We start from the raw sequence: 10018 nt of genomic DNA, 5'->3' as shown, positions 1-10018 counted from the left end.
AATTTCTGCACTTTGTATTCATTTGCTACTTTCATAGGACTATGACTCAGTAAAAAGTCCAATTTGATTATAATCATTTGTTGGTGGAAAGGCTGCTCTTCTAAAATAATAATAGGATGAAAAACCTAGGATTTTGTAAGGAAAATTGATTTAGCATAACACCCATGGACACTCCCAAGTGATTTACAAATAGGATAGCATTTCCTTGCCCTGATCAAGCTGGGCCTTTTTAAAGGTGGAAGGCTTTGTTCCAACACCTTCAGGCCAGGGAGAGCTGGTCAGAATCTAAGAGTGCACACAAGTCTTTTGGAAACCCAATTTAAAAGACATACTTCAGGAGAATTAAAAACTGCAATGAGACTTTCAAAAAGTCCTATGACCAGGGCTGCCAACAAGTGACACTAGACAGCAGAAATAGAACATGCAAAAGTCTATTAAGGGCAAACTCCTAAACCTTGAAAACTTTTAGTTGTTTTAAACCCATTTCAAACTTAGAATGATTTGCTATTTCCTTCTCCAGCTTATTTTACAGATGAGGAAACTGAGGTAAACAGGATGAACTGACTTGCCCTAAAGTCACAGATAGTGTCTGAGACCAGACTTGAATTCATGTCCTCTGGACTCCAAGATGGATAGTCTTTCCTCTTCACCACCGAGTTGCCCAAATAATAAAGATAGGCACAGGCATAATGGCAAGTCATGTCTTAGGTCACTTGAATAAATGGAAAGGCCTTTATTAAATGTATTTACCATATGCCAAACACCAAGCTATGCCATGAGGATACGAATTCAAATAAAATCCCTACTCACAAGAAGTGTGAAAGATGGGCATCGGGAGTAAATGATGGCCCAGGCAGGGTATTTTATTTTGAAAAATTCTAGGAAAAATTAGTAGAAACCCAGGGAAAAGAAAACAGAGCAGGTTACTCTGTTTATATTCAATGAGTTACTATTAGCAGCAGAACACAGTAGACCACTCGGTGGTTCACTGGAAACAAATTTAAAGTCTTTTATGTGTTTATAAGTAAAATACTGGCAACAGGAAATTAAAATAGGTAGTCATGAATATGTGACATACTTACTTGTCCTGCTAGATAGACTTAGCTAGCATTACTCATTACCCCCTAGAACTAGTGGCACTAGACACTCACAACCTAATTCCTAAGGTCATAGGAGGTAGGAATAAAGAAGTAAAATTACTGTAAAGTTAATTTTTTGCTTCTAGTAATTTTCAAACAGCAATTAAACAGTATTTGGGAAGAAGGGCTTGGCCTGGTGATTTCACTGGTCCAGAGAACTCCCAAATGAGGAAATGGGCAATTTAGGGCTTGCTTAAGATCACATGACTAACATGTCAGGACATCCTGGCTGTGAGACCAAGCTGCTTCTTTAATAATAATAGCAACAACGAAACAAAACATTTGCAAGTTCTATCTACCCTGAACTAGACTTATTTCCAAGTTTAATAAAAAGATCTCACAAGGTCTCAGATCAGAGAAGGGACTTTCTTCAGGAAATAGCACTGCTGCATTCTGATTTAGATTTGGAAAGAACCTCAGGGATCATATCAAATTCAAAGCCTGACATTTGGAAAATCAGAGGGTAGGTAACTTGACAGAGGTCAGTAATAAGCACATGTCAGAGTCAGGATTTGAACCCATTTCCTGAGACTCCAAATTCCGAGCTCCTCCCATGGCACCATGGACAGCCCTCTCAGGAAGCTCTGAGCCCTGGCTGTGGCTGTGGAGACCACCCAGAGAAGCCTGTTCTGAGCAGGGGCGGTGCCGGATCTACTTCCATCTTCATGTGTTCAATCACATCAATCAGATAAAGTTGAGAAGTTTATTGGGAAAACATGACAGGCAGAGACATCTCACATGACAAAAAAGAAAACGACTTTGAAAATGGCCCCTCCAGCCATGTGAGAGCCCAGCCCCATCTCCTTTAAAAGGACAGAAAATCTGGCGGATTAGTAAGGACATTCTATGGCAGCTCATGCGCCCTGACGGAGGGCATCAGCTTGGACAACCTCAACACTGCTCCCCCTCAGCATGGAGTTCAGCACCCCCACTAACAATGGGCAGTGAACACGAAGCCCTTCTCGAAACGACAATGTGGGTCTGGTGGAAATGCTGTTCGGCCATCTCTCACCTGGGAAGCTGTAGGGGACAGGGACTGAAGATGAGGTGGATAAGGACATCTTAAAGAGGGTCCCAAACTTCCAGCTTTTCAGCCATTTTGACAAATATCTCCAAGTAAAAAAAAGTCACTTAAGTAAAATGCCCAATGTTGTTTTTCCGAGAGTTCCCCCTGGACTTCTCCCCCACTCCACACACCCACAGATGCAAATGGTAGAGCCCAAAGGCCACATTTTAAAAAACAGAAAAGCAAGAACAAGCCCTGGCACTCTGTAAGGAGTCAGGAAGGAGCTGGAGTCTGCTGGCGCCTCTCCCACACAGGCTAGTGTTCTCCAAGGCGACTGTCCAGCAGGTATATTGCATTGGTCTAGGTAAGGGTCTCTCCCTTTGTTACCTGTCAAAGAAAAATAGACACAACTCAGTTTACGAGGATTTGGGAACATCTAGTCCCCCTCCTGCAGAACTCCCAAACAAGCTTTTCCCTTGGGCATCTCTGCCCCCTCTCAAGAAAAGGTCTGGCCAGGCTCACCCTTGCTTCAATGTACTCGATTCTTCGTTCCAGGGCTGTCAATTTCTCATTTAGAGTTGCAAGCCTTGAACGACAGGACATATCTAATAAAAGGATATGGAAGGTTCAAAGTCAATTATCACAACACAAAGACTCAAACCGGCCCCAGCCCCACCTCCCAGCCCCACCTCCCAGCCAAAAAGAGGAACTGAGACCTCAGGTAGAACACACATTTAAAGCAAAGCCCAGGGGCAAAGAGATCTTAATAGTTACACAGTTTAATGCCCCCCACCAAGTTTGGGGCAACTGAAATTCCTATTCAAGATGGCAAAAGACAAGAGAGTTAATGGGCATTCAAGACAGGAGAAGTCTCACAAGTTAAAGGCTGCAACTGAGGATAAAGGAAGGACAGGGAAATAGCACAGGAGAGGGAAAGATGACATTTTTAAACTCATGATAATAAATCTCAAGTAACTCTAGATTGTAGGGCCCAGAAGAACAATGTTCTCGGAAGAATCAATGGAAAGATTATTTTTAAGAACAGAAAGCACCTTAGTCCACTACTCTCTCTTCCTTAAAGATACCTCTGAGGAAGATGAGGCTCGGAAAGATGAGATGAGTTACCCAAGATTCTCATAGTCATAGTTCCACTTAGTGGCAGAGCAGAGGTACAAATCTGAATTTCCAGATAATTCAACTGTGTTCTTTTCACCCCTTTCTTCTTCTATATTTCAAGACCCAATTTATTTTTCAAATTTACATCAATTAGTAGAGTATGACTGCTAGATACTGAAACAGAAATGATGCATAAACAAATGGAGCCAAGGTCTGACCCATTTCCTGAATTTCTAAGTGACAGCCTTCAAAAGTCTTAGCAAAATAAGAGGAAAGTTCCCTATAAAATTTTAGGCCATAAGAAAGTCAGCATTGGAGGGAGAGGAAGCGCTCAAGAACTACATTCTGAAAATGCAAAAAGAAAACAAATTGAAGTAAGGAAAAAAGGAAACAAACTGATGTAGATTTTTTTTCTTCCTTTTTTTACTTCCTCTAACAAGGAATGGCTCTTTAGATGGGAGAGGAATGCCATTTAGAAATTGAAGATAATGCAAAAGCTACCAATAGAACATTTTAAAAAATAAGATAAAAAAGGGAGGTAATGGAGAACAAATAAAAAGTCAAGGAATCTCATAAGAAAGGATAAGAAAGCACAGATGAATGGGATGCTATTAAGGGATAACAAAAAGAAGATAAAAGTACTCAACCCTTATTCTGCTTAGCTAATTTCTGCCTACGAAAATGAGCTCTGGATTGGAAAGGAAAAAGGGCAAGTTCAATAGGAAACAGCATCATGATACAGAAGCCCAACATGCCAATGCCTTTTCAGGCTGTGTTAGCAGTGGCATGGTGTACAGGATAAGAGAGCTCTGGTCTGCTCTGGTCAGATCCTACCTGGAACTCAGATGGTCACTTTAGAGAAGACACTCTTAATCTAGAATGTGTTCAAAGATGGTGAAGAACATTTAGATTCTACCACACTTAGATCTTTAGAAACTTTTCCCCTGTGGGGGAAGAGTGGAAAGAGTATTGGATCTGGTATTAACACCTGAGTTCAAATGCTAACATTTAACAACTATATGACTTTAGTCAAGTCCTCTAAACTTTCTAAAGCTCAGTTCTTCATTTTTCTAGCTCACAGGGTTGCTCTGAGGAAAGAAGTTTGTAAATCTCAAAGCATTATATAAATTGCAACCATATTATTTGGTAGTTCTGTGGTCTCCTCAGAAAATCCATTTCAGAAGAAAGAGATGTGTAGAAATTATTGTCTTGTTCCTAAGCCCCACTAGACATTTATTCAAATTATCTTTAATTTATAACAGAAAGAATATAGCTCAGAAAGCCAAGAATTAGGTTGGAAAATTGGTTTCTATTTCAAAAGCAAGGGACCCTAATAGCCTTCCTTCTGGAGAGGGCAATGATTTCTTGGATCATAAAAGCATTATACAGCCACCTTCTCAAAAGGGATGGGGCCTCCTACTGCTTCCCTGAACCATCTGTCACACCCAATCACAAAATCCATATTTCATCAAGTTGTAAGCACACAAACTGGGCCCAGAGTCATGCCATCTTGATGGCTAAGGATTAGAACGAAATATACTCTTATAGGTAAATTCATTTAACTGACAAGTACAGCAAGAGCATTTTTAGTATGGGGGAGGCAATCAAAGTATACAATTACTGATTTATGGATCTTTTAAAACATGTTTCCACTATAAATCTTAGGTCCAAACTATAAAAGCCTATATTTTTCTTTAAAATATAATTGGTCATAAGACTCTTCATTTCTAAATTTAGCAAATATGGTGTGCTACTTCAACTAAGAATAAAATGGCTGTGATTTGAGCACTCATCAGTGCAGAAATCATGTCACCACATCTGATGCTAAATTTCAACACAAGGCTGGTGAATAAAATGTGACAAACAGCAGTGTCAGGTTATTATTAAATTTTAGAAAAAGGGCCTCTTGATTTATACAAAATGCTTTACTATCAGACAGCTTGGAAGCACAGTTATGTGTGTAACCATGACTTAAAAAAAAAAAAACAATCTTCTAGGTCTCCTTGTTTAAAAAAAAAAAAAAAAAGAATTATATCTCCCAAGGATCAGATTCTTCTGATCTTTCATGGGAGTTCTTCAGCCTTTAAGAAATTTTTGAGTCCAAACATGATGTGAGGAAATGTATTAGTTTCAATTCCCCAAATGACACTGGAAGGCCAAGATGTCAGGAACTAACATGAAAAGTTAGAAAGTCTTCAACTTTCTAAGTTGATTTAAACTCAACTCTACTGGGTAGGAATGTTCAACTTGTTTCAATTCTAAAAACCATGGAACATTACAACAAGGGACCTTTTTAATTGTTTACTCCCAACTCCTTATTTTACAGGAGGTACCGGCCCCAATAGGGAATATAATGTGCCTTAGGAGTTTCTAACAGCTACTTAGTGGCCAATGTAGGATTAGAAGGACCCAAACCTTTTGATTTCTGGTGCAGGGCTCTCTGAGATTAATGCTTTCTATAGCAGCATCCACTTCCTAGATTTCTCAGGACATATAAAGGCACCATTCCCAAGGCCACCTGACTATCTACAACCCTGACAATTCTCCTTTCTTTCCAATATGGTAACTGATCAACAAACATTTAAGTATCCTTCTATGGGGCAGAGACAAAGTTTAGCTCAGACAAGATCCTGCCCTAAAGTAGTCTAACAGAGAGAGGACAAGACCAGAGATAGCTACAAAAAGTATTACATACTAAGAATCCAAAACCCTGGTTTCAAGTCTAGCCTCAGATACTTACTCTCTGTGTGACTGTGGGCAAGTCATTTAACTTCTCTGGGCCTCGATTTCCTCATCTGTAAAATGTGGGGGTTGGACTAGGTGGCCTCTCAAGTTCCTTCTGCCTCTAGGTCTATGAAGTCTTTACCCTCCATTCCTCACCTTTCTCCAAAGTAAAGAAACTCAGGAGAGTAAGTCATACCTAGGTCAAACTGACCTACTGGGTGGGGGAAAGAGAAGCAATAAACATTTATATAGGACCTACTACATACTAAGCACTATAAAAAGAACTTTAATAGATATCTCATTTGATCCCCATAACAACCTTATCAGGTAGGTGCTATTATTTTCAATATGCATATTAATATGACCTGGGCCTCCTTAACCCATGATCTAAATTTTCCTTTTATCTTAGCCATCCTCTAGGATGTTTATACCTAAGAGTTTACTATCACTTATAAGTGCTTCTTCTTTTTAAATTCAATTCCATTTTATTTTTCAGTTCCAAATTCTATTCTCCCCATCTTTTCTGCCATAAGAACACAAGAAAAGCAAAAGCTATTACCAGCATGTAGTCAAGCAAAATAAATTGTCTCATTGGCCAAGGTTCTCCTCCATTAAAAAAAAAAAGTCAATCTGCATCCACATATGAGTCCTTTTCCTCTGATTTCTTTGGGGCATAGTACTGATATTATATCTCTGCCTGTTTTTACTTTATGATTTTAAACTGACATTCTCTTCTCTGACTATAATCTCCTGATCTACTTCATTTCTCCTAAACCAATTATTCAGTCCTCCAGGACTTTCAATTCCTTGCTGTTCTCCAATTCCATCATTGTCTGCCCTCATTTTCCTGCCCTCATAATCCTGATCTTATATGTAATTAGTTCAAATATGCACTGTCCCCATTGTCTACCTGTTTTTCAGGCCCTGCCAACATTCAACCCTGAACTATTTCCTCCATCTACTTGCCTTTTCTTCATTCTCCAGAGCTAAATGCCACTGGAGGAAGCTATTTAAGGGTGCTGACTCCACTATAAATTCATGTGATCTAATCTTAAATCAGACTCACAACCAAAGGGCAATCCTTTTATTTTTCTGACTCTCAACACACAGGATATATTCCAAACCTTTTTCTTTAAGCCAGATACATATACCCACAATCCCATCTCTCGGCTGACGGTACCTTATTGAGAAAAGTGATCGGTGGGGTGGGTCAGTACCATGGTACAGTACCTTTGCCTTCCCTACTCAGAAGCCCTGGGGTCCTCCCAGGTCTCTCCTCCCCCAGCTCCAGTCACTTTAGCTGCCCATCTCAGATCCCCTTCCAACTCTTCCAGTTCTTTCCTGTTCATCCAAGCTCTCAGTAACTACTGATCCTTTTCCACTTGCCTATGACTATGTCCCAATCTCCACCATCCTGTCCTGCTACATTCCTCTGCCACCTCCACTACCTCACCACCCATTCATTCTTCACCTCACCACTCAATTGAAATTGCTTCTCTCCAAAATGCTAAATCTCAGGGTCTTTTTTCAGTCCATCTTGTTGAATTTTTGGATATTGCTAACCTATCACTCACTCCCTCTAACTTAGAAAAACACTCCTCCCTTGGATTTGGTGACATCATTTTTCCTACCCCCCCGACTACTTCTCAAACTCCTCTGCTGAATAAGCAATTCACTTCCCACCTCTCCAAAAGTAGGTCTTCCTATTCTTATCTTTCTGCACTTTCCCCCTTAGTGATCTCACTGGCTTCCTGGTATTCAATTACCTCTGTTGGGATGATAAATCTATACAGCTAATTCTAATCTTTTTCAACTCCACAATTTCACACTATCAACTGACCTACTAGGATATTATTTTGATAAGGCAAATTGAATATGTTCAAAATGAAATTATTTTATATTTACCCAGTAAAACTCTCCCTCCTTCAACCTTCTCTATTTCTGCTAAAGACATATAAAACTCATGTCATCACAATTGGCTTTTAAACTCTTCCACTGCCTTATGCCCCATGTCCAATCAGTTGACAAGTAAGTTTGACCAATTTTATCCCCACTGCAACTCCCTCCTTCTGCACTCCCACGGCTGCCATCCTAGCTCATGCCCCTCTCACCTGTCAGCTTGAATATTTCTAATTCTGTTTCCATTCAGTCTGATTTCCAATCACATAAGCTGCCCAAATAATAAGTCTGATCATTTTATTCCCCTGATCCAATACTACTTCCTCCGCCTAGCATAGAATATCCTACATTGCCCACCCTTCCATGTATGCCTGCCACATATGGGACTATTGGCTGTTCCCCAAATTCTTCATTTTATTTTCAGCCTAAATGTACTCTCATGCCTGCAGTGCCTTCTTCCTCATCTCTTACTTGGAAACTTTAAGTTCCTTCCAGGTTCAACTCAGGGGCCCCTTCCTCAGTGAAGCCGCATCAAACTACTATTTATGTTGTATCCTCCCAATCGAATGTAAGCTCCTTGAGGGCAAGATCGGCGAGGCTCTTGGTTATTGCAGTCCGGCAGAACTGAATTGCTGAAGTCTAATCCCTATTCCACGGGAAACGGAGCTATCATTTCTGCCTTCCGCTCCCACTTGCATCACTTTAACTAGTCCTGGAGGCTGACAGTTAAATTTCTAATCTCCCCTTATAGACGACAAGCTTCCCAGGGCAGGTCTTTGTAGACACCCCCCACCCCCTTCTGCAGGAAGCCCAGGCCTCCCGCTGAACGTGTCCCATCACTCTGAATTCTCGGCAAACAGCAGACTTTGGAGTCAGAAACACCACGGAAGGCCTCGGGCTCAAAGGCAAAGACAACAGAGGCACAGGGACCGCTGGCCCTTAGCCATCTGACTCCCCAAGCCGGCTAGCCTTGACCCCACGACTTGGTACATAGTCAGCGCTTAATAAGTGCCCGGACTCATTCATGGCCCGCTTCTCTGGGGGCTCCTTAGAGAATCAGTTCCGAGCCAGGAGCCTTTCCCGTCCCTCCCCCAGCCCCCGGCCCCTCGGAGGTCCGTCCACTTCTGCTGTGGGTCCCGAGGCCACAGGATCGTCGCCCCCTCTCGGTTTGGGGGCCCCGGGAGGCAGGGGCAGCAGCCTGTCAATCTCGGTCTCTCCGGCCTCACCAATGACCTCCCCGCTTCCCAGCTCGGAGTGATCAGGGGGATTCTCTCGCCCTCCGCCCGGAAGCGCTCGAGGTGGGGGGAAGGGATCGCCTCCGGTGGACCCGACTGCCAAAGAGCGCCCCACACTCCCGGGTGGGGGGCGCAGGGTCGAGGTCACGGGGGTAGGACCGGCGCGAGGGCGGGGTGTGGCTAGAGGGAGTGCAGGTTGGGGGCAAGGGGCAGTCGCTTCGGCGACTCCTCCCAGTCCTAACTCCCCCTCCCAGGTGCTCACCGAACGAGTTAAGGAAGTCCGCGATCTTTTTGATGCTACTAGTGATGATCTCGATGTACTCGCGATTCGCCCAGTCCTGGTGGATCTCCCGCTGCACCGGATCCTCCTGCCCCGCCATGGCCCCCGCCCGACCCAGCGCGCTTGCGCCGCCCACGCCGGAAGCGCGCTCTTGGCTCGCGCCCCGCCCGCCCCCGGAAGATGGAGGAGCCGGCAGCAATACGCGTGCGCACTCCGAACGGCCGCCCCCGCCTACCTCTGCAGAGAACTTCGGAGGGAGGCGGGTTGCGCGTGCGCCTGAGCCCAGTGGGGGTGGTGGGAGGTGGGGTGGGAGTGCGGCCCAGCTGTTGAAGGCCGTTAGGGGGAGCGCGCGTGCGCCGGCCCAACCAGGCAACCTTGGCCTCTAAGTTCGAAGAGCAGAGGCGTCTTTTCAAAGGGCTGGAAAAAGTTGTGCAACCAACCTTGGAGCTCGCTCACAAGGTGCCCTTCGAAAGCCGCAGTGGTTTGAGTCCCTGAGCCCCGGGGTCAAGCTGCCTCCACCGCAGCCTGGCTGTGTGACCCTGGCCGAGTCACCTAGCAGCGCCTGCCCTAAACCCCCCCTCAAAGGCCACCCAAGAGTCGCGTCACTAGTTGGGCAGAC

The 10018-nt window shown here is 43.7% G+C and overlaps 1 protein-coding gene across 1 annotated transcript; it reads right to left on the bottom strand.

The window, feature by feature from the left end:
- Positions 1-1828: 1828 nt before the first annotated feature.
- On the bottom strand, positions 1829-9535 carry BRK1 (BRICK1 subunit of SCAR/WAVE actin nucleating complex). The gene is made up of 3 exons (XM_051982065.1): positions 9382-9535; positions 2668-2750; positions 1829-2532 (listed from the first exon to the last, which is right to left on the bottom strand). The coding sequence occupies exons 1-3, from the start codon at positions 9497-9499 to the stop codon at positions 2506-2508; spliced, it is 228 nt and encodes a 75-aa protein (XP_051838025.1). The 5' UTR covers positions 9500-9535; the 3' UTR covers positions 1829-2505.
- Positions 9536-10018: the final 483 nt, after the last annotated feature.

Source organism: Antechinus flavipes, chromosome 1 (assembly GCF_016432865.1).
Source record: "Antechinus flavipes isolate AdamAnt ecotype Samford, QLD, Australia chromosome 1, AdamAnt_v2, whole genome shotgun sequence".
In the NCBI taxonomy this organism is placed as follows: domain Eukaryota; kingdom Metazoa; phylum Chordata; class Mammalia; order Dasyuromorphia; family Dasyuridae; genus Antechinus; species Antechinus flavipes.
The sequence above is the reverse complement of the archived record's forward strand: the minus strand, read 5'-3'. Positions and strand labels throughout refer to the sequence as shown.

Excerpts from the sequence above, each read along its gene's own strand:
- BRK1 (XM_051982065.1), bottom strand. The coding sequence starts at position 9,499 with ATGGCGGGGCAGGAGGATCCGGTGCAGCGGGAGATCCACCAGGACTGG. Across the intron at positions 2,751-9,381 it reads GGACTTCCTTAACTCGTTCG|ATATGTCCTGTCGTTCAAGG; the intron begins GTGAGCACCTGG and ends TCCTTTTATTAG. Across the intron at positions 2,533-2,667 it reads TCGAGTACATTGAAGCAAGG|GTAACAAAGGGAGAGACCCT; the intron begins GTGAGCCTGGCC and ends TTTCTTTGACAG.